Source organism: Podarcis pityusensis (genome assembly GCF_964106645.2).
Source record: "Podarcis pityusensis genome assembly, chromosome: 12".
Taxonomy (NCBI): domain Eukaryota; kingdom Metazoa; phylum Chordata; class Lepidosauria; order Squamata; family Lacertidae; genus Podarcis; species Podarcis pityusensis.
The window spans coordinates 50,928,452-50,956,411 of record NC_138037.1 but is presented as its reverse complement, the minus strand read 5'-3'; the positions used below and the strand labels follow the sequence as shown (position 1 = coordinate 50,956,411).

General features: G+C 42.0%; 2 protein-coding genes across 34 annotated transcripts in view; one reads left to right on the top strand and one right to left on the bottom strand.

Annotated features, from left to right (window-relative positions):
- Positions 1-27,960, top strand: part of LOC308460030 (uncharacterized protein) — an 86,019-nt gene that overhangs the window by 50,702 nt on the left and 7,357 nt on the right. For 2 of the 13 annotated variants that reach the window (XR_013978398.1, XR_013978399.1), the window contains exon 1: positions 12,701-16,652. The exons of 3 other annotated variants lie outside the window; for them this stretch is intronic. Coding sequence is in view for 1 of the 10 variants with exons in the window: in XM_080976069.1 (XP_080832195.1) it covers positions 16,544-16,652; positions 22,780-22,858 (188 nt within the window). In the remaining 9 variants the exon portion in view is untranslated. Of the gene's footprint in view, positions 1-1,113; positions 1,646-1,807; positions 1,893-12,700; positions 16,653-20,654; positions 20,716-22,779; positions 22,859-27,960 lie in introns of those variants that run through there. 8 more of the 13 variants (XR_013978394.1, XR_013978395.1, XR_013978397.1 and 5 more) reach the window with 8 other exon arrangements.
- Positions 2,138-27,960, bottom strand: part of ARPP21 (cAMP regulated phosphoprotein 21) — a 233,299-nt gene continuing 207,476 nt past the window's right edge. For all 21 annotated transcript variants that reach the window (XM_080975816.1, XM_080975817.1, XM_080975818.1 and 18 more), the window contains 2 exons: positions 5,063-5,214; positions 2,138-2,946 (listed from right to left, as the gene is read on the bottom strand). In XM_080975816.1, coding sequence (XP_080831942.1) covers positions 2,686-2,946; positions 5,063-5,214 — 413 coding nt within the window. In that variant the 3' untranslated portion in view covers positions 2,138-2,685. The remainder of the gene's footprint in view (positions 2,947-5,062; positions 5,215-27,960) is intronic.

Sequence of the window (27,960 nt, the reverse complement as noted above, 5' to 3'; positions counted from 1 at the left end):
CCATGGTCCTCCTGAACTTCAGCTGGACAATGGGCCCCCTGCAACAAATGACACTGTATCTCAAAGGCCACGTTGATAGCCAATAGTTTCTTGTCCAAATGCCATAATTCCACTCTGCTGGTTGAAGTTTTCAGGAGTAGTACCCACAGGGGAAGACCACCAATGATTGTGGTCAGCCTGTGGGTGCATTGGTCAAGCCGAAGGGCATTACAGTGTACTCAAAGTGCCCATACTGTGTCCGAAACACTGTCTTCAATTCATTACCCTCACGGGTGCGCAACCAGCCAAGTTTTTGGGGGCGGGGGGCAGGGGACTTGCCTGGAGGCAGAGTCTGTATGTAAGGTTCAGTCCAGTCCTAAGGTGAGGAATATCTTGGTTCACATAGTCAGACAGTCCAGGGGTCAAGAAAGCTGAGAGTCCAAGGTCACGAGCAGCAAGGTCTGGCCAGGAACGACAAATGTTGTTTCCATCAACTGACTGAGGCTGGAAACTCTGCTTAAGAAAACTGGAACCAGCTGCTTCACATCAGGAGGAAGAAGGCTGATCAGCAGCAGGGGAGTCTCTCTGCCTTCTCCTCCTTCAGGCTGCTGCTCAGCAGGTGAAGCAGATTCCTCGCCCATGACACCTATTTTCATCTGAGGAATGTTGAAGGGTATGTTGTTGTTGTTGTTGTTGTTGTTGTTGTTGTTGGCATTCATCTGTCTGGGGAGGCAATGCAGGAGTGTGCCTATGGGGGGTGGAAGTCAAACTGCTGGAAAGTTTGGTAGCTGTGGCTATAGAGACCAATATGGGAGAGACATGTTTGTTGCTGCTGGGGCAGATGCACCATGAGATTTTATGAGGTGCCAAACTAGCCAGCTTTATTTGGGGTGGAAAGTGCCTTTTGTAATTCTGTCTCAAGCAGGAGAACGTATTGGGCTGGCCCTGTATACCCCCTGGGTATACCTGGGAATAACCTACAATAAATTCAATGGGGCCAACTTCAGAGTATGCATATATACATTCTCACCTTCATGGAAACCCTATGCCAAAGGCCAAGCCGCAGAGTTTCATGACTGAGCAGGGAACTAGTCGGGACTTGCCCCTATCCAAACCCCAAGCTTCGTACTTTAGCTTTAACGAACCCCTCGCCAATCACATATCCTTTTACAAAATGGTGTGTTTGTGAAATAATCTCAATAGCTCTTTTTCTTTCAAAGTAGTGTACCTCTTCGCTTGAGAGTTGAGGCAGACAATGTGACTTTGCAGAAGTAATATGTGTACTTGCAACCACATTCTCTCTCCCTGCCCCCTGTGGTGCTGTTTACTTTGGCAGGAGTACAGTCCTTGCTCTGCGTTACATTTGGCACTTGAATTGTCATGGTGACATAGCAAGTGTCCCTCTCCCCACACCCCCATCGATAGAAACAAGCATCACTCACAGTAGGATTAGGTTTTCTATCAGACAGCGCAGTGGTTTGCAGACTTTCTACTTCCAGAGGACCCTGAATGTACAGTTTGCTGAGGAATCCATGTATGTTGCAGAAGATTATGGAGCAGGTTCTGGGTATCTGGCCTGTTCATGTGAAATGTCAGGCAGGGACACTCGACCTCATACTTGCTCTTCGTGAATGCAGAACCCCCAATTCTCAACTGTGATTTCAGGGTATAATTATAACCTTGCCTTCTCTCACCCACCCACTTTTTAAATGGAGGAAATTCATTCACTTGAGCCCCTCCTGCCTGCAGCATAAAACTGAGGCACAGCTTTTACCACCTAATCTGATTTGTGTGACGACGAGGTTTCTAACATATTGATATATCTCAGAACTGTTAGACATGACTGGAAGGGAAGTAGAAGCAGAATACTGAGCAACTTTTCTCCTGTGCATGAGATTTCATCAGTTCTTCAGGTAAAGGCATCTCTCCCCAAAATCCCCAGAGTGTGTCTCTCTCAAAATCAACATGAGAAGCAGTACTGGCAAGATCTGTGCATTTGTTTCAAAATACAAAGGAATTTGTATTTGCCTTTGAATCTCATATCAATGTAGTTTTATCAGCAAAAGAATAGCAAGGTGTTTTACTGATAGCTATATTTCATATTTCTAGTTAGTCAAGAAGCCTGAGTGAAAAGGCGTAAAATAAATAGTCAAGCAGATAGTAGAAAGCTGACCTTTCTTCATGAGGTCAAGTAGCTTTATTGTGATTTAACACTACAATACAGTAGATATCCATAAAAAACTCTATAGTGTATATAAATTATTCCTTCCATTCAGCTTTTTTTTTTTTTTAAATGTCCATTACAACTTTGGTACAATGTGATTTTATTATATTTTTTTAAATACTTTTCGCTTCACAAACTCAACACAAAGTACAAAACTAATCTGAATTAGGGATATTATAATCTACACAGTGGTGTTCAGTGGTAGGAAAAAATCTTACCTCAATGATTTCATGTCACTAGCTAAGCTATAAAGGCAGACCTAGCAGACATGACAAAAATATGCACCATTAACCAGCGAGAACAACTTATTACATTTTGTTGTTGTTTTTACATATTTCCAGCAGCACTGACTCTATGCCCTCAACTGATAACTCTTGTTGTGTTCCTCATTTCGTTTGAAGGCCATGAGATAGTTGTCATTAAAAAAACAAAACAAAAAAAACCAGCTACCTTTTATATATTGGTACTAAGGATTCACAGTTTCAGTACTTGACCTGCCATCCAGCATTGTTAATATTCGCACAGTTTGTCCTGCAGTTGGCAGAAATAACTGGTGGAACATTATTAGAAGGACAGTGTTGTGCAATCAATCGGAGATTATTCTGTGGGGAAGGAGGTATGACATTACAGTAAACAGGCATTCCAGTGGCTGTAAGTGTTCCTTGACCTGATTGATTAGGTAGCATGAGTGGCTGTTGATACGACTGTTGTGGCAGTCCTTGAGAACCCTGGGTCATTGGCACCTAAAAGACAAGAAGCAAATTTAGGGTCTTCATACTCATCTCTAAAATTCCTAACAAGCTTTCTTTCCTTCTGTCTTGTTTTCTTTCATAATTGGTCTCCACCTTTGACTCATGTCTGTTCCAGTTCTATGAAATGCCCGGTCTTTAGACTGGGGTGCACGCTAGTTCACCAATAGCTGAAGAATTTAAGAAGTGAACATATTGTTTCCCGTATGCTTGGGCTGACAGGTAGGGAGAAGGAAGCAGAAGAGATGGGAGATTGAACGTGTATTGATATATAGTGCTGAGCTGAGCTGATTAAAATGTAGTCCAGTATGTATAGTTGTAATAACTCAGTTCTCTTTGCATAAGAGCTCATTCCAGAACTAATTAGTTCTGGAATAGCCTCACTGAAGTGGAAAAGACTTTCATTCATTTAGAATATGGCTTTAAAATCAGAATACTGGACTAGGCATCAGTTTAGTGAACTGGTAAAGGTAAAGGGACCCCTGACCATTAGGTCCAGTCGTGGCCGACTCTGGGGTTGCGGCACTCATCTCGCTTTATTGGCCAAGGGAGCCGGCGTACAGCTTCTGGGTCATGTGGCCAGCATGACTAAGCTGCTTCTGGCGAACCAGAGCAGCGCACGGAAACACCTTTTACCTTCCCGCTGGAGCGATACCTATTTATCTACTTGCACTTTGACGTGCTTTCGAACTGCTAGGTTGGCAGGAGCAGGGACCGAGCAACAGGAGCTCACCACATCACGGGGATTCGAACCGCCGACCTTCTGATCGGCAAGTCCTAGGCTCAGTAGTTTAACCCACAGTGCTACCCGCGTCCCTAGTGAACTGGTAGAGTGTTCTAAATGGAATTGGTGCAGTTCTCTCATTGGATGAGAAAGAGTCACATAGGTGATGGTTCTACACTTATGGATTTGTCTTGAATTTTATTGTTTAGGAGATCAGGAAACAAGATCCTCCCCCTACTGAGTGTTTAGCATAGACGCAAATGAACCATTTAGGCTCTACTTTTCAGATTGTGTAATATTTCCCACCTCTGACTTCCAAAACAAATGTCTGGGGAGGTGGGATGTTGCTTGACCAGGTGATGCGATTTTGTTGGCAGTGTGACACAAAAGTAAAGCTGTAGAAGCAGAATATCACACCGCTATGTTTTGGTGCAGTTCTCAAATGCAGAATCAACAAATTACTTTTCAATACCTCAGTCTCCGTTATTTTGAACTTGAGAGGGGTCCAGGAAACAGGCGGAGCCCAGAGAATTAAATCATGTTCTGACTTCTTCTGACATTTAAATGATAAAAAATATCAGATCCTAAATGGAGGATGCCTAACCTTCATTACCCGACGCCCTTGTCTTTTTACTGCTTGTGTAGATTGACATTATTAACAGCAGGGCTCTTTTTCCCCACCATACAATGAAAAATGAAAGGAGGAGGCGCTGGTGGTTCTGTATCTCAAATGTGGCACAAGGGCAAGAAAGGTGTTTTATCTGATGGAATGAACTTTTGTAGCTCCCAGTCAAAATGCAGAATGGAAATGTGGCGTTGACAGAATGGCTTGAAATAGGGCTGATAAGATAAATGGCCCTCAAATGTTGGTATTAAAACCGCCAGTCAAATAACAAATATTTTTACACATCATTTGAAAATTACAATTAGATTCATTGGGCTCTAAACCAGAGTTTTAAACAAGGGGGAAAGGGCAGGTATTTTGCTGCTTTCCCACTTTCAGAAAAGATAATATTTGGTTAAGTTAAATGAACTAAGTTGAGTGGCAAATGTGAAACTATTTAGAAACACAGTTCTTGTTCTGTACTACAATAATTTTATTAAGCATATTTCAATATTTGTAATAGCATGTTTTTATGTGTATATTTTGTGTCAATTTTGCTGTTATTTCCTCTTGTAACAACAGAAAAAAATTATACAGATCAATTGGATTTCCAATTTATTACTTGAAGGAATTGTACGGTGGTGGTGATTTTTACTCCCAAATTTTCAGCTTCAAATAATTTTATGTAGGGACACATATGGACTTCTTATGGAATGGTAGTAGCCTTTATTTTAGCAATCCACATGCCCAAAATGAAGACATTCAATATAGATGCTTTGTACCTGATACGACGACATGGTGGGGTATTGGACCATCATGCCTTGCACCTGATTTCCCTGTTGATTATTCATTAGGTTCTGACTTTGGGGAGGCTGTTGCATTCCCATGAGTCCTTGGAACCCTTGTTGTTGATTAGGTAAGACAGACTGGTAACCTGAAAGACAGAAACGACAATACATAGTTTCAGATGAGAGTTGCACTTCGGAAAGGCGAACCTAGTTTGCAAAATAGGCTCTCATACTTCTTTCCGGGTCCTGCAATGTCAGGGGAAAAGAAACCTATTAAAGGGGGAGAAAATAGCCATCAGCCAAAGATAACTCAACAGCAAGCGTACAGTCTTTGCTGTATTGCAGGCATGGCCAAACTTGGCCCTCCAGATGTTTCGGGAACACAACTCCCATTATCCCTAGCTGACAGAATCAGTGGCCAGGAATGATGGGATTTGTAGTCCCAAAACATCTGGAGGGCCAAGTTTGGCCATGCCTGCTCTATTGGGTTCCTTCCTTTCTTGTGGAAAACTGATAATATGCCTAGGAGAAACTTACATTTTAAGTGGAAGCAGGGATTCCTTCAGGACAGCAGATGTAGCTACTCACTTAGAAAAATGTATCTGGGTCATAATTTTAGGCTTTGGATTTCATCTTTGTGCATTATATTGTGGTATTCTTATTTGTAGTGTATTTTGTGTTTTCTTGAATATTCCTTGTTTGAGATGTGCATTTTTAAAAACGAAAATCACCAAGAGAAAGAATGAGGCAGATAAAGAAAGAAAATGATTAGGCAGAAAAACAACAGTTGAAGTGACACTTCTGTTCTGTATGCAGACTTTTCAATAGAATTGTCAATCAGGGTGAGGTTATTTTGGGGTGGGGGGAAGTGACCTTACAATATCAATCAGAGATATATTTTTTTAATATGAGGCAATCCAGTACTCCCAGCCGGATGTGCTGTACATACACAAGTCTTCAGAGAAAAGTTATTAGCTCTTGGTGGAGTGACATTTGCAGTGATTTTGTTTGCTTTCTATTTCCTTGCACAATGGAGAGACGCCTAGCAGATGATCGCCGAGTCGTGAGGTATATTGAACAACAAACTACTCATGAATAGAAATTGGGCCGCCATGACACTCATATACTTTCACATGGAAATAGCACACTATTTGCTTGCTGAAGAAACTCTTATTTGCCTGAAGTGAGCTTATTCTCTGAGCGCCACCACAAAGTTGATAGAATGGCACTATGCATAATTGAAAACAAAAAGAGGCTGAGAGAGAGAGACCACCACATATTAAATGATGAGCAGTGCTTATGTGAAAAAGCTGTCCTTGGTTCTCTGGCTACCTATTTTAGAAGATGGCAGTATCCAGATTTATATACTCTTCCCACCTCTCATTCATGTGCATACTTCCACAGCGCTCCTGTATTTAGACGATACAATGGGATACCTTTATTGGAACTGAGCCATGTCCCTGCATCATATTTTGGGAAGATGTATCTATTTAACTCAATCGTAATATTTAATGTCATCACAATGTTTTGCTTGTGACGCACAGTAACATGGGTGTTGGTGTTTTCTTATGTATGGAGGGTGATGTGTGGTTGGATTATATGACAGCATATGGGATGGTGTATAGAAAATCCTGATTTAAGATGGTCTTCTGCCGTGGTGTGCAGTGAATTTTTTCATAGGGGAATAGTTAGGGACAGAGGCCCCAGCTTGCGAGGGCAATGGGGTGGGGGGGCGTCACACACATGAGCACACTGCCCCTCCCTAAGCTGGGCAGAAGCTCCCTGGGCTTTGGAGGTGACAGGCCTTAATACTTTAATTTACCAGGGACTTTTAGGGGACTAGTCTTCCTAGTCCACTGACCGCTAGCCGCTAGCCTTTAGATACATTCCAGCTTGGTACATATCCATTCTAAACATCTGTGCACATAATTTGTTTCAGTGTCACTATGACCATGTTGGGATGTAACAGTAAGCCAAACTAACTATGCTGCAACTATGATGTAGAATGGAAGGCGAGGGGCCCTGAATTTTGGCACTCCACAGGGCGCCGCTGAAGTGTGAGACCCCAAGGTTCACCACTACACTGGGCTGAGTATAGAAGAAAGATGAAGTTGGAACTAGGACAGTCCTCCACCAGTTTCAGCCTTAAGAACATTCTTTGCTTGCCACAAAGTGTATTACTGATGCCATTTAGGAGGCAGGGGTGAGGCACTAGCCAATTGGAACTGCATTTGAACCACACTGGTTCTTCTGCATTAGGGGTTGACAAGGTTGACCTCACCTGGGCCGGTTCACTCCAGCAGAGATCTCTCTGTGGGCTGGATCGCATGTGTGAGTGCGCGTGTCCGCGATTTCTGGTGCCACGGAAGTGAGTCCCTGCACCGTGATGGTTTAGTGCAGTGCGCGTGGATTCACCGAGTGGGTGGCTCAGTTCGGGGGCGGCTCGTGGGCCGGATAAACAACCCCCATGGGCTGCTTGTGTCCTATGGACCTTAGGTTGCCGACCCCTGTTCTGCATGCCATTGCCTATTTTTAGGTAGCCTAGATATAAGTATGGTAAGGAAAGGACGGGGCAAAATGGAAAGGCAGGATGAAACTTATTCAAAGTACTTACACGTTTCAGGAAAAACTGGCAGGGTGTAGTGGAAGATGCAGAAGTATGAAACAGGTTTTCCTCCATGCTTTTGCTGTTCCTCATTAGCTTTCATACTACATCTAGTGTACTCCTTGAAAGCCTCTTTACTATCCCCCGAGTACATACATACAGGGCTTATTTTCCGACGGCAACACACATCAGATGAACCACCCTATTACCGCAAGCTCTGGGGCCTCTTTACTGCAATTATATCATCCTCCATGTTATATCTGCTACAAAGACAGGGTGTCTCCCCCCCCCTTAATCAGGACAAACATGAGACACATTGTTAAATGGCCAGAGAAATGAGCCGTGCATGGATTTTCAATGAGTGCCTCCGAGGAAAAAGGGAGCATTGGATTTCCCGTGTAAATGGACGAGGCTGTCATCTTATTGAGGTAATTCTCTGAACTTTTATGATCCGTATCACTATGCAGACAGTCAGAAAATTTAAAGCATCCCCAGAGGGAGCGTTGCTGTATGAAAGGCTCACCACTGTTTTAATTTCTTAATGAGCCTATGGTGCTTAAAAGACAAAGCACAGCAGTTGCACACCTCTGCCAGCCATGTAACCCAGGAGTGTAATTAAAATAGGTTTGCTGCTTTCATTATCTCAATCTAGATCCTTTTGCAAATAACAAGTCTATTTTGGAAGGGCCAGGCCCCCCTTCCTCTTCTAGATTTAGCTTTGGAGGCAAATGTCAGCCCAAAATCCCAGGCCTGAATTCTGCTTTCCTTTAAGATAAAGGATTTTACTGGCCTTTGCAGACTAGCAGACTTAGCTTTGACTTTAGCCCTGGGGCAGATTCTGAGGCTTTTAAATCTATTCATATAAATGTCCGTGCCACAAAACAGTAAAATCCCGCTCCCTCAAGTTTAAGTGGCTTAGGAAAAGATAACCCATTGTCAAGAGTGATTTACAAATTTTAGTACCATGCTGTCACCATGGCCTTCAGAAATATTCCACAAGTACCGAAGCATTGCAGGGCCTCTGGTTTCTTCCACTTACAAGTGCCCACCACACAAGCCTCACATAAGTCATTCTATACAAATGTGCTATATCTGCAAATAGGCTGCCAGGCTCTAAGACACGTACGGACAGTCTTGCCTAACACATCACCAATTATATCCCCATGAACACCATGAACAGAGGGACTCCTTCTTAGCCCCCTTTTGCCAGAAAACTACCAAAGTATTGCTCCAGGCACATGTGATCCAGATTAAGCCGCTCTGAGCCCCGCCTTAGCTGGGGAGGGCGGGGTATAAATAAAAAATGATGATGATGATGATGTTATCATTGGCTTGCCTTCAGTGTAATGTCTTATTTTATTGCAAGATAGAGGACAGGGACTTTCTTTGGTGATTTGTAAGCTGCTCTGGGAGACTTGTCTTTTTGGGGGATGAAGAGCAGGATTAAAATAAACTTTCTTCAATTATATAACTAATTAATTGTGCCTAGTCTCAAGGAAGTAGTGCAGGATTGCAGCCTTAATGTGTTTAGTCACAGCGCAAAGGGCAGTGTGTGTTAGTGGATGCCATCTTTGAGATTCCTGCTTGGCTAAAGATTTATTATTTGGCTTGGGGATACTCACTACTTGTCAGAGCTGGCTCCAGGTCCCAGCTCACAGAGGACCAACGCTAGCCGGCAGTAATGTACAAAAGTCTTTATTGAAGTACAGTTTCCATTTTCAAGCCGCAGCGCCCCAGCTCTACGTCTAGGGGTTAGATCGGCGAAGCTCCATCTGAGTCTCCGCCCCCTGTACACCAGTTTAAGATTCTAGCCTTACTCCACCTCTTCCGTCTCTCCTTTCTCCTCTGGGTCCTGCTACCCCCCGGGGTCCCTTCCTTCCTGGATTCTTCTGACGCTGACGTTGACCCCCCTGACTCCTCCCCCTCTTTTCGGCGGGCTTTGGGACCTGGCTCCCTATCCGGGCTGCCAACTGCGCCGCCCTCCTGTACATTTGAACTTGGCGCGCGCGCCCAGCCTTCAACCTTCCTCTCGACCGTTTCCTCGCTCCCCGATGGAGGCGTGGCCAATCCTGACTCATGTCCTCCCACTGGCAGTGCGCCGCCTGATCCCGATGCCTGGGACTCCTCCCCCCTACTGCACTCTGGTGTGGACGCTGGTCCTGATTTCCAACTGCTGCTCTCTGAGTCCCCTCTGGCCCCTTCTTCCTGGGGTGTCCCCCTAGGCACCCCCCTTGCTCTGACCATGGGAGCCCCTTTCTGTGAATCTTCCGATTCGCTGGAAAGACTCAGAGACCTCGGACCGCTGTCATCGCTAACATTTCCTTCGGACTCCTCCCCCTCGCTCTCTATTTCCTCCCTTTCCTGTGCCTCTGCTCCTGAACCCCTGACACTACTTTTCAGTTTCTGTCGTTCAATGGTAAAGCAAGAATAATGAGCCACTTAATTGTGTCATGACTGCGCGATTAAACAAGGCTTGTGAAACACCTAGCACAGATTTTAAAAACTAGTACATTAACATTGTATACATATACCCTCAGAGTAGATTTACAGTAGAGAGTGGCAACAGCAGTAAGAGATCTTGAATTCATTTTTCACACCCTCAAATGCCAAAGAACTTCAGTCCTGATAGTCCCAAAGAGATAATACGTACAATGTGACATTAACAACAATACACACTACACTAGAAGAGATGTTTTAGAATTAATATGATATCTAAAATTGAAAACTGTCTTTGGCATTTCCCAAGATTATGATTCAGGAACCTCCAGGTATGTACTACCGTCATCACCATATCCAAATATTCATATTTTTGAAAAGGAGGTTTGAAGAAATATTGCATCTGGCAGTTTGTTAAATTGTACGTTAAAAGCAACATTGGCATTGGAAGCACTGAAAAATAATTCCAATATTGTGATTAAGCCCGCAGACAAAGGAGGAGCTACATATAGTTATTTTGGAAGAGAGGGGATTATTTGAAGGGAGTATAAAGACAATTCAATGATTCTTCCTGCTACATGCATATTAAGCATAATTCTACAAAAGACATAAGGATTATTATTAAACTACTGCTACTGGTAAAAGAGGCAGAAGCTTTCGGATATATAAATAAGATGCACAGTATTTAAGTAGATGGTTCCAGTTTGTTACGTATTACCAAAGATACAAAAAATACTCCCTACTACGGGAGCACAGACTCTTATCAGGATCTTTTTTGGAACCTATACCTTGGTTCCATTTTGTTTGGATTGGTAAAACTCCTCTCCAGGTAGTTTCTTCTGCAAGATTCCAGATGCATATTTACAAAGAGAAACATGTCTTTGCAGCCTTGCAGGGGAAAACCAACACAGGCCAGGGAGATACATCAGGGAAAATGATCAGCATGAAAAGGACCAGGCACAACTACTACTTTTCTACTCAAAAGTTCTTCTTTAAAAGTAAACACCTGCTGCCATGACTGCTACATACAGTGAGGGGGGGGGAAGTATTTGATCCCCTGCTAAATTTGCCCGTTTGCCCTCTGACGAAGAAATGACCAGTCCATAACTTTAATGGTAGGTTTATTGTAGCCGTGAGAGACAGAATAACAACAGGAAAAACCCCAGAAACCCAGAAGACAAAAGTCAGAGATTGATGTGCATTATAATGAGTGAAATAAGTATTTGATCCCCTAGCAACCAGCCAGATGTCAGGCTACCTGGTATCTTCACTGTACGTAACGAGCTGAGATTAGAAGCACCTGCTGTAAGGGAGAGGTCTTACCTGTAATCCCAGCTCGTTACAGCACCTTTACAAAAGACACCTGTCGACAGAAGCAATCAATCCAGCAGATTCCAAAGTAGCCACCATGACCAAGACCAAAGAGCTGTCCAAGGATGTCAGAGACAAGATTGCACAAGGCTGGACTGGGCTACAAGACTATTGCCAAGCAGCTAGGTGAGAAGGTAACAACAGTTGGTGAAATAATTCGCAAATGGAAGAAACACAAAATAACTCTCAACCTCCCTCGGTGTGGGGCTCCATGCAAGATCTCATCTCATAGTTGCAATGATCAGGAGAACGGTGTTGAAGCAGCCCAGAACTACACGGCGGGAACTTGTCAACGATCTCAGGGCAGCTGGGACCATAGTCACCATGAAAACAGTTGGTAACACAATACGCTGCGAAGGACTGAGATCTTGCAGAGCCCGCAAGGTCCCCTTGCTCAAGACAGCACATGTACAGGCCCGTCTGCAGTTTGCCAATGCACATCTGAATGACCCAGAGGAGAACTGGGTGAAAGTGTTGTGGTCAGATGAGACCAAACCGAGCTCTTTGGCATCAACTCAACTTGCCGTGTTTGGAGGAGCAGGAATGCTGCCTACGACCCCAAGAATACCATCCCCACCGTCAAACATGGAGGGGGACATATTATGCTTTGGGGTGTTTTTCTGCTAAGGGGACAGGACACCTTCACCGCATCGAAGGGATGATGGACGGGACCATGTATCATCAAATCTTGGGAGAGCACCTCCTTCCCTCAGCCAGGGCATTGAAAATGGATCGAGGATGGGTATTCCAGCATGACAGTGACCCAAAACACACAGCCAAGGCAACAAAGGAGTGGCTCAAGAAGAAGCACATTAAGGTCCTGCAGTGGCCTAGCCAGTCTCAAGACTTTAATCACATTGAAAATCTGTGGAGGGAGCTGAAGGTTCGAGTAGCTACACATCAGCCTCGAAATCTTACTGACTTGGAGAGGATTTGCAAAGAGGAGTCGGACAAAATACCCCCTTGAGATGTGTGCAAACCTGGTGGCCACCTACAAGAAACGTCTGACCTCTGTAATTGCCAACGAGGCTTTTGCCACCAAGTACTAAGTCATCTTTTGCAAAGGGATCAAATACTTATTTCACTCATTCTAATGCACACCAGTCTCTGACTTTTGTCTTCTGGGTTTCTGGGGGTTTTCCTGTTGTTATTCTGTCTCTCACGGCTACAATAAACCTACCATAATTAAAATTATGGACTGGTCATTTCTTTGTCAGAGGGCAAATGGGCAAATTTAGCAGGGGATCAAATACTTCCCTCCCCTCACTGTACATTTATATGCAGCATGCAATTTCCTGAGCTGCTCAATCAAAATACAAAGCCTGGGAAGGTCTTTGTTTACTTCAATGGGAAAATTCCCTTTATCTTAAAATATACCACACCCCTGCAGTGAAGCTTGCCATTAATGCAGGATTTGGCTAATTTTCTCTGGTGCTAATGATATCAGTATTCTCTCAAATTGCGGAAGATCAAAACACTCTTAAGCTGGTGGCACTCTTCTTAGTTTCACTGAACATAGCAAGTGTGGCAAATAGTCTTAGAATTATTATGTCAAAGATTCCTCTATTTAGCTAGAGCTGCACAAGAGCAGAGCTTTGAACTAGTATCCTCTGTAGATTATTATTGTTGGTGTATTATCTCCTAATGCTATTGATTTTAAAATGCCCTTTAGTTCTGGTATAGAAATCCCAACCTCCCAAGACTTGTTTTCAGCTAAGCAGCGGTATATTTATAGTAACACTGTCACTAAAAGGGCTCTGTTCATCTGCACTTACTGAACCCAACATGCAACTACATCATTCTAGAGGGATGTAATCTTACCTGTGTATTGCTGCAGTGCAAAACTAGAGCATCTTTCTGTTAGCTTGCTTCCAACTGAGAAAACTCCTTTCTACTAACCACAACAATACACTAAAGTGGTGATTGCAAAATTAAGTATAGTAGTCTTAAAACATACTGCATATTTTGGCCATGTAATCTCGAATGTTTGCAAAAGAAGGCCTTTATAATCCCGGCCTCCTCCCCCTAGTGAAATTTTGTCTCTTTCGCAATTTAAACCAGGACCACTAACAGGGCCCCCAGACTCTTAGCTTTATTTAATTTTTTAAAGTACGTCAACCAGACACTTTTAAAGAAAGTTATAAAACAAAACAAGACAATTCTGAGGCTTTGGCACTTGGCAGGCAGGCAGCGGCATTCCTCAGTACAGTACAGATAACCACTTTCCCTGTTGCTAAGCAAGAAGAGGAAGGAATTTTGAACATCCCCATCTGGGACTTAGGAGGAGGCTAGAACAGCAGAAAAAGCAAAAGCAGCTGGACATAGGACGATAGTGGAGTTTGCTTATGTACTTTCCTAATGCCCACATTATTTCATTCAATCTGCAGGTGGGATGCCTGTACAGAATCAGACACAACTGGCTGGCTTTGTTTCAGTGGGCAGTAAGTCCTTTGAAATAAATGGTGCTTTCTTCCTACTGGAGAAAAAAGAAATGGCAATACTGCAGTGTATCTTTTCTCAATTATCCATTTCCCCCCACCAGCCGCTACTGGTCTGCTATTTATTAATCTACAGTACTGTAACCATAAATCAAAAAACCTGGTAACCTTAATTATGCAGTAATTTCGCTCTACCTCAGTCTCTTCAGCAGAGCATGAATAAAATATTTTGGTCATGCTAACTCATCAAACTACCATTCAAACAAAAACATACATTGTCCTATGGTAAACTAGTTTTAATTAGTCTAAATTTCACTCTTAATTTCTACCAACAGAAAAAGCCAAAACAAAAAGCGCTTGTGGTATGTGTCCATGATTTGCGTAATAAAAAAATATATTTCAAAGCAATTTTTAAAAATTAAGGTAGGTTGGCATTTCAGCTTATTTTCTATTTTCTCTCCTAGGGAACAGTAGGTAAGGTCAATCCTGTAGCTTATGTGAGGAAATTGAATGATAGATGGCTCCTAGGAGATGTGGCATTATTAACAAGAACACAACAGTTGAACAATTTAAAGATAAATGATCACACTTGGGTTTTTGGGTTTTTTTGCCATCAGAATAGGAAACGCGAGAGAGCTTTCATTTGACACAATTGTATCTGAGTAGGTATTTAAATGGGGAAGAAATGAATGGAGAAATACGGATTCAAGCAAGCTAGGGAGCCACTTCCCCAGTGCAAGAAAGCGCCTTGTCTGTTCTTTTTCTCATACAAAAAAGCACTTCCAAAACACAGTGCAGCTTTGAGAATGTCTTGATATTGGAAAATGGTTTCCTATTGAAATCCAACCGTGAGCCTGCTGTTTCTGGGCTTTATGCTCCTTCAGGTACCCTTCTGTTTTTATGCTTCAAAATACCCCTTGCGTTTTCAAATACACATTTTTTTTTTATTAAGTTAAATATTAAGGGTACCTTTTATATAACATGAAACTCAAGGCAGCCACAGAATTCTGAAAAGAAGCATTCATTTTTGTTTCTTATTTAAAAATGAGCCTTTCTGGGGCTGTGACCGTAAGGCGAAGCAACTGCAATTATTTTCGCTTGCAACATTCTAAATCAGGGGCTTCAATTATTGGAGTATAATTTAGGGAAATCGGCTTGTCTAGAGTCCTGGAAACTCTCTGTAGCCCTAAACCTGGCGCAAATGCATTACCAGTGCAATCCATGCATGAATATCGGAACTAAATGAGTACAGCATTCCAGGTCAACTTGGAATAAGTCAACCAACTTAGGAGTAAGCACAATGAAGCTCGGAGGAACTGACTTCCAAGCAAACATCTACATGGAAACAATGAAAGCTACTAAGAGCACGGGTTCCATCTCGTTCAGTGTTGTCTACACAGATTGGCAGCAGCTCTCAAGAGACTGAGGCAGGAAACATTGCCAGCTCCACAAGGAGATGCCAGGAACTGAACCTCAAAATGTTTGCATACAGACCAGATGCTCTAGCACTGAGCCACAGCCCTTGAAGACTGCCTAGGCAGACGTTTTCAGTATTCTGAAATCCTTGGATTTTATGAGAGACAAAAGCGTCACCCAGCCAATAAATGACACAAGCAAGAACAGAGTGAAAGAAAGAAAAAAAACGTTTCATGCTGCTGAGCTCACTAACGCCAAAGGACAGTCTGCGGCTTTGTGGAGATGAGGGTAATAAAGATGTTTCAACCAAAGCCAGCATTGTGTGAAACAAAAACAATTTTGCATTGTTGGCAAATGTAGTCTCTATAAGCTATGTCCCCAAAATATGATATCTGATTTTAAACTTGTATTTAACTCAAGCTTATCATCAGAGGAAGATTTGTCAGTGGGCAAAGGTCGATGCATTTGGGGGTGAGAGAGAGAGGTCTTTGCAACCACATTTGAAGAATACATTTATGAGGGGGCAGGTTATGGATTTGTTTTGTTTTGTTCTTGTTCGTGCTTTTATTCTGTATTTTGTGTTTTTATGCTGTGAACCACCCCATGGTAGGCAGGGAAGAGACAGCAGCATGCTTTTCTCTTAAAACAATCTACTGATCACATGAGGTTGTCCAGAATTTATTAGAACACACACTAACTGATTACATTTAAATACAAGGTACTCAAATTGCCAGTATGGTTCTCCTTATCTGGGTTGGGATCGTGGGTTGGGGGCTTTAGTGCTTTGCCGTCTGTAGTGGTCTTGCTTCTGACCGGTGGTGGGGAGGGCACACCTGCAATTTACATTGCAATGAAGTCTCCCATTTGCCTCAGTGGGAGGTTTCCATCCTCTATGCACAGGACCCCCAATCTGAATCTGGATAACAGTGGTGGGCAATGGGTTCAAGTACCTTGTCCCTCCTCCCCACTAGACTCCATGTTTCTGTGCCCTGGAAGCCCTGGATCGGTTATTTTCACAACTGAGTCAATGGGGGCAGATATGATCTGGCATTGGTGGTGATGGGAAAATGGTACAACATTTTTGCCATTTTAAGGATATTTATTTTATCAGAACTGACTTGCTTGTATGCACAGGCTTTCTCTCTTTCCTCCTCCGATTCCTGCAGCAACTCACTTTCCTTACCTCTTGTCATTCAACTTTCTGATCAGCTGCTTGGGGACCAGTCTGAACACTGAAAAGCACATTGGAGCTGCAAGAGGAAGTGGGAATGAGCTCTTCCAACTTCTCACTTCCCATACCTTTATCTACTTTTCAAAGGTAACCACCCTAATAACACCAAAAAGGGGACAACAAGGGGTGCTCTTAAATGTCCTCAAGGCCACTCGTGCACACCATGTTGGCGACCCAATGGAATGGACTTGCAAGGACCTGTTTAGCTTTGGTAAAACCATTTGTGAAACTAAGCAATGGGAGAGTCCAGTCATTTATATCTTGGCTTCTGGCCAGGGCTGTCTTAAGCATATCCGGCGCTGTGGTGCAAAGCTCCCTTCAGCCCCACCCCCCGTTTCCCAGAGTTTTTTAGGCATGGCGGAGGAGGGCGAGGGCAGTGAGCTGATGCTGGGAGGCGCCGTGTCCAGCCTCCACCTCTTCCCTGGCGCACTCCAGATACATCAGTATCAGATGGAATGGGAAACTATATTTAATGGGAGACCTCCTGGGAGGAAGGAAAGAGGCTGAGTGAATGGCTAAAAGGGTTGTCCATATTTTGGCTTATTGAGATATGATTATTTAGACAAAGTCAACGAATTTATTCCTCTGCAAAAACGAATATTAAAAACACTTAAAATAGCTAACCGCACAAAAGAGCACTTTGGTTTTTTAGGAGGGTGGTGGTATGTGATTATATTAATTCATCCAAAGCTTGGACAGCATTTGCAGAAAGATCAGCTCCCACCAAGATCCACCAAACAACAAATCACCACTACAATATGTAATTAAAAGTAACAAATGTTTTTCCTAATGACAAGGAAATGTAATATGCAGAATAAAATGTTCCTTATGGTTTTAGTTATTGTCCTATTTTGGTGATTAATGTGACTTATTAAAACAAAAGGATATGGCAATTTAATCCTCAAGTTAAGATATATATTCCTAGCAAATATATCATTCCTAACTTCAAAAGCTGCCTTCTTTAGAGCTTGTTTCTTCAATATCTCACTCTATATTAGAGCAAAAACTTCTGCAAAAGTGTAAGCAAATTAGGCTGCAAGTAATGAACAAATAAATATTCCTTAAGAATTTTAGTAAGGCTTTTGTTTTGTATATAGCAATGGTAATGTTTAAAGAGGAAAAGATAAATCTAATATTTAATCATTGGAAATGTCTAGAATGTAGCAAAGCTCTTGAATTGGATACCAATAATATTCATAATGAATGGATGCTTAGTACCCAAACAGCTCATTTGCTCTTTGTCCACATGCCTTGACTTAAGCATGGCTTTCTTTCCTTAACCACAGTTAAGCACTGTTTGCTTGTTGACAGGGTAACCAAGCGTAAGATGTTGCTGAGCTACAATTCCCATCATCCTTGACCACTGGCCATGTTGTTTGGGGCTGATGGGACTTGGAGTAGAGCAATAACTGTAGGAAATCAGGTTGGCTACCTCTGATTTAGCATATTTATACCTCAATTTTCTTCAACCACAGAATAAAAGGCAACTTCCATGAGGTTCTCATATGGTCTCCCATTAAGGCATTGGCCAGTCCCAGACCTGCTTATCTTTAGCAAAGTGGCTGTGTTATAGACTCTCAGATTATGCCCTACTTATTGAAAGAGAAAGACACTTTTATTCCCTGTATGGTATAGCGTGTTCTCCTTCAAGGAGAGCACGTGTTGCGGTGGGGGCCACCAGGACACTCCAAAGTTGGGGCGGGCTAATTGACCATTGGCCACTGATGTGATTGGGGCTTCCCTTGTTGTTGGGAAGAAGTTAATGTTGCCATTTGTTGACTGACAGCCAGAAATGCTAAAACTTCTTGCACGAGGCTAGGGCTTCCTCTTTTCGCCCGTGCATTGGATTGCCCGTCCCTCCCTCCCTAGAATAGGGTTGTTCGCTTTGACCTTGCTATGCCTATCATGGGGTCGTCTGTTGGGGCAGGGGCCTGGTAGGAATTTTGTCCATCTGGCTGATTGGCTGGGGCCATTTGGTTTTTGCCTACTGCGTAGCAAATCGTCACAACTTGTAAGGTTCGCGGTTAGGCATTGGTTTATGGTTTGGTTGGTTGAGGGGCATGGATTGGCTGTGCCTGCCCCTCTAATGCTGCTGCTGCAAGGGATTCCGTTAAAGGAATTGGGGGCTAACTATTGCTTGTCCACTCTGTCAAGGGGACTCGGGCCATAGCAATGAGCTCCTGGTTGCATTTGGGGAGGGCTGAGGGCAGGTTCCCTGCTCCAACGCTACCCCCAAGTGTATTCCCATATTCTGACTTTTGCATCGTGCGGAATGTCAGTCTGTCCCCCATGGTGGGGGCAGATAGTCGCAACCAATGCCTAAGCAACCACTCACAAATTTGTATTTTAATAAAGTTGTGGCCAAAATTATGCCAAAAATCTTAAACAAAAATTCTGTGTGATGTGTGGGTTATTGGGGTGGCCCTGGGGACCTCGACACGCAACTAACTAATTTTGTTTGTGTAGCAATTTACAGCATAGGAGTTGTTAGGGGTTAGTTAGTAGGAAGATGGGTAATGTTTCTTGGCATCTTCTCTAGCAAAGAATGATGCATATAAGCCTCAGATTCTTAATGAAAATACAGTCTGCAACATAAACTATTTAAGAGGATGAAAATGAACACATTAAAAACAGGCTTCAACCACTTTTATAGTCAACTGATAAAAATAAAACCCTAATTACGACTATAAAACAAACCCCACAAATGGGCCTTCTTTATTCTGAAGCAAACTTTCCATCTTAAAATGAAATAATAAAAGAAGTCATCAGAATGCGCTTTGCATAATTTCATGTTATGATGCATTACAATTTGCACAAATAAAAGTCCCGACAGGCACCCAAAAGCAGGAAGATAACATATTGTCCCGCAAATGATCAAAATGCTGACATTGACAGCTGTGATTTATTGAGGCAATTCAAATACACTTTGAAAGTATATTAGCTTTGTCTCTGCCCACAAAGGGCACATTTCAGCAGGGTAGACCACTCCAATGATAAATGACGTACCAGGACCCAGTGAAGGCAATTGCCACATCAGATGCCCAAAGGCCCCAAATTACTGCGATAATGTGGTTTTCATGATAATGCCTCACATTTGGTGGCATCCAGAATAAGTGAAGAATAATCTTTGCTGTGCTTTGAAGGCGGGAAAGGAAGATAACATTATGACAGCGACTGTGCCTCTATGGTCACATTTTCACATTTACAATCGCTTGCAAATGGCATCTGGAATTAAACATGACCTCTGAGGTCACAGACGGTGCCCTGTCTTTGAAACCAGAAAGAAGAAAGCACTACAATAATCAGATCTTAAAAGCATAAGGATACAGAATGCCACCAAAGGAAAATCTGCCCTGATGTGCCATTCAGGAGAACGAACAAATTGAGCTTTATGCACGAAGGCAATTGTGATGTGCCATAGTTTAAAAAAAAGACTAAGGTTGCAATCCTGTACCCACTTCTCTGTATGTAAATCCTATGGAATGAGACATGTATAGGATTGTGCTGTAATAGTAAAATCCCAATTAATATACTCAAGAACAAGGCAAGTGGGTATAAGATCACAAAATAATTCATTTGCGGATTTTGGAACTGATCATCTACAGTATCCCGAGAAGAACTGAGCCAGATTTATACTTCAATATTACATAGGATTATGTGGAAGTATACATAGTTAAATACAACTAAGCTTAACGGAAGCATGCTCAGAATTGCAACTATAGTTTCATATCATTTCAGTTCCATTGTCAAATTATTTTATGGATCTAATTTAACGATTAGGTAAATAGGAACATAATACGCAATGACATTGCTTGCTATCAAGCTGCATTTATTTCATGCTGCAAAGCATCTTTTAGGTTTTAGATCCATTTGCAGGAATTTAACTGACTACATGTAAAGTGTAATTTTAACAGACTTTTTATTGCTAGCTAATGAAAACTGGATGCATTCAGCATTATTTTAAGCTCAGTGCAGCGTGAAAAGAATTACTTTAATATACCATTATTGTGATGAACTTTACAACAGCTTTTAGAAAAGAAAATACAGTAGTACAGCATGTAAATGGACATGCATTTTCTGGTTTCCCAGGGCAAAATGAAGGGCCACAAGTACAGATGCCAGCATCTGAAATCCACAGGCATTGTAACAGGTATTAAAGGGTGTGTGTGTGTGTGTCAAATTCATATTTTTCTTTCAAAATAATCACAAATGGGACCTCAGTTCTTTCAAACATAGTTGAAACATGCACACACCCTTCAGATCTGTGAATTTATGAACAGATGGCAGCAGTGATTTAACTCTTTTCAGGTGTTTTAAAAAATTCGTAATTACAAAACACAGGGCATGTTTCCTATAGATGCATCAAAACAGTGCTGCTGTTACCATGATATTTTCAAAATGACAACTAGACATAAAAGCCTGGGAGGAATGTTCCCTTAGTTCTTTTGCTCAGTTCCCCCATTTAATACACAATTTAACAATGTGAAGCACCTCTTATTTATACTGCTTTATTATACTATTATTATTTCTTACTGTTGGGGGAAAATATATATCACTTTGGGGGATTTGCTCCAAATCTTTTGAGGAGCATAGCCTAAACTGAGTCTTATAGGACTGTTCATCAGTCATTGTTGAGCTTCATGTAACAACCATTGACAACCTTCACACTTCCCCTTTCAGCTCAAAGTAATGTATGCTAAAACTGATATTCTAATACTACTGTTGCAAAAATGTACTCCTATACTGAAGAGTTGTTAGGAATCCAGTTTTAGAGGGAATAACAAGTGGACCCACCCAGATCCACTTTCAAACTCCATTTTCCATGGTTCTCAGCACCATTGGACGCTATGATGAATTTAGACCCATTTTATATCAAACTGGAGCCTGGACATTCTGGACTCCAGGATCCCAAAGCATTTCAGAGTTCAATACATCTCTAATCGGGGTGATAAACCTGGCTGCAATCTAAGTTGCTGGATTTTAGACAGCACTCTTGCATCCAATGACTGAAAAGGTATGACCCCAGCTCCTCCTTTCATACACAACAGTGGAAGCGAACCCACATGCTGAAGATACAGAGACAATACTTAATGCAGGACTGCCTAAGCACAATAAAGCTCACAGAATTTGCCCCTTGTTCCAAAGGGCTTCCATCAAGGTTTTCCAAAACTAGTAATCACACCAAAGTGACAAACTAGGAGCAAATAGTTCTGAATCAAGTCATAATGCTAAGAATCAGTTCCAGGGGATACTTCCTGCCTCCATAAACATACAGAATATTTTTAGGCTCTTACCCAGTGCACAGAGCCAAAGTAGAGAAAAAGCTTTTCTTACGAGTCTAGTTGCCTTTGGGGCATGTAAGTAAACAGCTGCAAAATGGCAAGACTTGACCTGAGATCCTATACGTACTTACCTGCGAGTAAGTGCAATTTACTTCAGTGGGATTTCTGAGTATATTGTGGTGGCAGTGATTGTATATTGCTCTCCCCCCCCCCGCCCAAATTATAGAGTCTTATGTTTTGAATAAAGCAACAAATCCTTAGAAAGGGCAAGGTTTTGCATAAAAAGGAAGGATCTAAACACGAAAATAAATAAATAAAAGCCACATCCCTAAGCAATCCCGATGGAATAAAGTTAACTGATTTTCACAGATGAACTGTTTTATGAGAAAGAAATACATTTCCCTTTACGGTACTCCCCCCCCCCCCCAAATTTATGTTGCAATATAAAGGTAAACGCTTCACCCCAGGATCGATATATTTGCACAAACATGGCCAATATATCTATATATCCACATATTGACAAAACTACATGTTGAAAGCTATTCTTCCATACTACATTTTCATATAGATATTATTTCATCAGCATTACACTTCTGTCAGATAATTTTCCTCTTGTTTAGCATAGGATTTTGATCTCTATAACTATAGGTGTGTAAAGCAGAAATTTGCCAAGTTGTAATATAACTATATGGCATACTGTATATGTGGTAATCCAACCATATGCACAAATTCACCTCACACTGGCAATGTAGCAAAGTGGTTTCCCATCTGGTTAACTGCATGCTGGGTTACATTACTTATGGTACCTACATTACTTGGTAAATGCATCTATAGTAACCTTGGCCTTAATACTGGGTTGAGATTTTGTTGATTGCTTGAAATCTATTTTTAAAGTGCAGAAGTCACACTAATAAATGTTGCTTATTCCCTAGTTTAGGACTGAAGCCTTAGTGTGGTACATTTTCATGATGCATAAGGTTATCACTAGCAAGAATACAGGTCACCACTATGGTAAGATGTACTGGATTTCCATTTAAATTATGCTAGTTATTTCTAAATTTGCATCTGTACATATAAATTAGAATATGCGAATTTCATGCATATCTCTGTCCTTTGTAAGTTTCCACCCTAGGGAGAATTTATTGGAGAGTGGCTCAATTCTTTCCTTTCCTTTTTTCTTTAAAATATCTATTCAAATGCCACTGGCTGGATACCAAGTCTGTTCCTTACTTTCTTCCTGAAAACGAAGCAAATGCCGGCTGATTAATAGCAACTTGTCTCGAAACAGCAACATATACCATTTTGCTAGTCAATTACAAGCATCTCTCTGAGGCAAACCATTCTTTTAACGTGCTCACACCTGTTTCCTCAATAAATCATAGTAGTCTATATTTACCCAGTGGGCCACATTATGCTGCAAATGAGAAGCTAGATGCAGTTCCAACTTCACAGTGCCTTTGCATTATGTATCAGGAATGAATATATGAGCAACTTCTTCACTTTTTTGTCCAAAGCTTGTACAGCCTGTGCAGTAATGGAATAAGCTATAGTACATAAAAGTGTAATGAACAACAACAACACACGTCTGAGTTTAAGAAACAGAAATCCACAACCTTAGAGGAATTGTGAAAAATGCCTATTTTTTGGGGGGGTGACATATCTAGAATTTATTCTTGGAAGTAATGTCACAGTGCCAAATACATGGTGGTGCCTTTTCTTTCCTCTTCAGGGTCTGAAACAATAATGCGAGTTTCATCTTTTTGCCATATAGTTTAATTGCAAAATTAGAGAATGGTTTGGGAAAGTATTTGAAGTGTCTTCCTTTCACCACGGAATAAGCAAATCAAGGTTTCTATATCTGGGATTAGACAAGGCCTGCCTCATTGCAGTAATTAAGCACTGGTGATCAGCATGTAGACACACACACACACACACACACACACACACACACACATTTTTAAAGCTTAGTAGAATCAGACTATAAGCACTTCAGTTATATAGACATGCAAATTCTTAAACTAAGGATCTTGTTGTCACTTTGTTTCTGTCATTTTAGTTAAGCCCATTCATTAAAATACATCTTTTGCCTCTTTGAAAGCTTGTTTATGAATAAGAGTATCAAGGCAATAATCTTCCACCCCCTGAGCAGCGGCTATAAATGCTAACTGTACATTATTAAGACAGATATATTGCCCTTCATGTGAGGAAAAACGTTTGGCGTTTGTAGAATGCGCGCAAATGCCTGTCATGGAAGGAACTATGTATATTTTAAATATGTATCTGCCTCAGGTAATTGCAGCCTATTGACAGAGATGCTATTGTATGCAGTCAATTGTTCTCTGTTCTCAGGAAAAAGCAGAGATTATTTTAAAAGGAGAAAGATAATGTGTTTGAGTAACACAGGCACATTTGAATAAGAATAACCTACCTTAGGTCATAGGAACACAGCAATGAATTAAAATGCCAGAATTTTCTGCTTCTAAATTTCTGTGTTAATCTTCCTGAACACCTTAACTCTTCTAGGCTGTGGTTCAACCAATAGAGTATAATACCATTAAGTCTTTCTATGTTCAGTAGATTGTTTTCAATAATGATCTAAAGCAGATTCTGTAAGATTTAGTTATTTTGGACACAATCCAACCATTACAAGCAGAAGCGACAAGCTGCTGGCCTTTGCATCATTGTGGGCTAACAGCATCCCAGTGCAGTAAGGAGAGTGTCACAAGCCTCACCAGGGACCTCAGCGAGTAACTTCTGAATAGACTGGCACTCAGCAGCTATTCAGTATGAGGTGACGGCTTGCATGAACTAATAGATGGATGGTCAATCTTGCTCCTTCCACCTCCTCTCATTCCCCTAGTAGTGAATCAAATTTGCTTCCTGCCCCACCCTCCTTTACAGCAGCCCGATTCTGCCCTGAGCTTGTGACTCTCTGAGTAGCTGTAATCTACACACTCATGCTGGTTCTGGTTCATGCCGCTACAATTCATCCTACAAAACAGTGATAGGTAAAGGTAAAGGGTAAAGGGACCCCTGACTGTTAGGTCCAGTCCTGACCGACTCTGGGGTTGCGGCGCTCATCTCGCTTTATTGGCTGAGGGAGCTGGCGTACAGCTTCCGGGTCATGTGGCCAGCATGACTAAGCCGCTTCTGGTGAACCAGAGCAGCGCACGGAAACGCCGTTTACCTTCCCACCGGAGTGGTACCTATTTATCTACGTGCACTTTGACGCGCTTTCGAACTCCTAGGTTGGCAGGAGCAGGGACTGAGCAACAGGAGGTCACAATTTACCCACCAGACCATCTTCATCCACATACAGCACCAGATCGAGTGTTTGGTCCATCTTCCCACTTGACTATTTTGCTCTGCACCATTTGTACCTGTCTCAACCAGGTGGAGCTGGGTGTCTCCACAACCATCACCTGTGCCAATTAGGGCTCCTAATCTGGGCAATCAAGCCCCAGCTGGGCCAGAGTTTTCCACTGCACCAGGTAACTTAATTTTATTCTGCAGACTTGGCCTGCACCTACAACCCCAGCCTATCCTTTCAGCAATCAGTCTAGGGCTTGGGCCCACACTCTGTAATTCTCACTATTCATAGACTTCCCCACTAAGGCATGCAGGCAAAACTATCCCAGCCTGCCACTTGTCTCCTTTCGACATAACATAACCAGAAGGTGTAAACATACAATTCTATCACACTGTGAAGCTATTTGTACCAGAGAAGTTAAATGACTCATCCGTCTCTGGTTTCTTCATCTGGGAAGGTGAACACAAGACCAATTGCCTACTACAAAGGGGTATACTGAAGAGCTTCAAAGTTTAGATTCGGAAAACGTTTTGAAGACAAGTGCTGCTAAATCATGTCCCAGGGCTGATTTCATCTATTTGTGGAGTTGGAGGGGGCTGGGGAGGGAAGAGAGACTCATTTTTATCATGCAGCCAGAAAAGCCAGACTCCGATGGTTTTGAACTACTCACAAGGAAAAGTCAAAGTTCAAAAATAAAATACTGATAGTGGCAGAAATGCAATTTGTACAGTGCAGCCTGACAAGAATGCAAGATTGTTTTTATCTTTTCTGGTCAAGAAACCTGGCATTGCTTGACAGATTTATTTGCTCAACTAGATGCTATTCCTCAAACAGAATATGTTGGGGAGATGTGGTCAAATCAAGTAACCAACATGCAGGGAAACCAAGATGAGTGCCACAGTTCAAGGGATTACTGCAGAAAGTCAACACCACATGTAATTGTCACAATAAATTCATCATAGGAATTGAGATATTTGAATCGGGGAGATCAGAAGTTTCATCTCTTATCTTCCATGTAAAATTATATAAGAGCATTTCCTGTTATCATAACCCTTTAGTTAAAAATTTGTATTGAATATTCTTGCCTGTCCTTAATTTTTGTTTACATATGAATGTTAAAGTTAGGTTTCTTAGTAAATTGATTTAACTAACAAAGGATTAAAAAGCAATGTATGAGAAAAACATGAATGACTTATGACAAACATAAAATAAGAGCCAGCACAGCCACACAATTAAAAATTTTCCAAGTAAAAAATCAAGCTGCTAAAATGGCTGCTCAAGACCAAAATGCCTTCCCACGTGGGCGCATGGGTTTTTGTGTGGAAGCACCCCAAGGGAAAGGTGAGAAGCTTTGGGAGAATGTTACAGTCATAATACAGAACAAACTTTTGTATTTTGTTTGTAGGTTGCCCAGCGAATGGCAAGCTGGCATTGAAGGTACAGGGTTCACATTTCAGAAATAAATAGAATAAATAAATGGCCAGACACAGAGCAAGGCCTCATCTGCGGGGGAAAGCACCCTTACCAAAAAGTTAATCTAAGACCAGACACATTTTTTAGTTCTGATTTTTGAAATAGAAATGTTAGCAGGGAAACGGATGTGTTATTAATACTACACATGCACACTAACTGAGCTAATGACGAAAAATGCAGCGCATGGGTTGGCCAAAGATGGATCCTTTAAATGCCAGTGGGTTTAAGACATAAGCAGTGGCAGAATTCTTCTGTCTAAGTCAGCTGGAGTTAACTCAGTTAAATGCGCTCTGAAACTCTGATAATGCCTCACCTGCTTGGATGGAGGATAGGGAGGCATGTGTGAAATTAGAAATTGGCCTCCAGTACACAGGGATCTGGGTGGCGCTGTGGATTAAACCACAGAGCCTAGGACTTGCCGATCAGAAGGTCTGCGGTTCGAATCCCCGTGACGGGGTGAGCTCCCATTGCTTGGTCCCTGCTCCTGGCAGCCTAGCAGTTCGAAAGCACGTCAAAGTGCAAGTGGATAAATAGTTACTGCTCCAGCGGGAAGGTAAACGGTGTTTCCATGCGCTGCTCTGGTTCGTCAGAAGCGACTTAGTCATGCTGGCCACATGACCCGGAAGCTTTATGCCGGCTCCCTCGGCCAATAAAGCGAGATGAGCACCGCAACCCCAGAGTCGGTCATGATTGAACCTAATGGTCAGGGGTCCCTTTACCTTTACCTTTACACAGGTAAAACCCACATTTTATTGCGCTGTCCACTTTTGCTGCTGCCCCACTCAGCATATGAAGCACATGGAAGGGAAAGGTGCTTGGAAAGGAAAGGTTTTTTACCTCTGCTCCATATGGTCAACACTATTCAATTTCCTACTCATGCCATGACTTGATTTGCATGGGGAAAATACTTGGAGACCCTTCCTCTGTAGCCCCATCCATTTAGTTTTTGCTAGACTCCAAGTCTGTGCAATAATGCTAAAACAAGTGTGCTGCATACTAACTGCAAGCCTGATAAAGTCCCTGCTAACCAATGGGCAGATTAAAAATAAACAAATCTTCCATTGACTATGGATAATGCAGATTATTTTAATTACAATGCTGCTGATGAAATGAACTAAATCAGAGTCTAGAAAACTGAATGAAGTTGTATAACAAAGCTTTTCATTGAGTAATAATTTAAACAAGGTGCTCCTATGACAAATATTTTGGGAAACAGAGTATTCTGGAAATGTGTCTCACTTTTTTAACAGCCTAGCTGTATTCTCCAAAAGTACATACACACGAGTGCTCGTACTTCTTGCAAAATGATTTATTGCTGTCAGATTGTAAT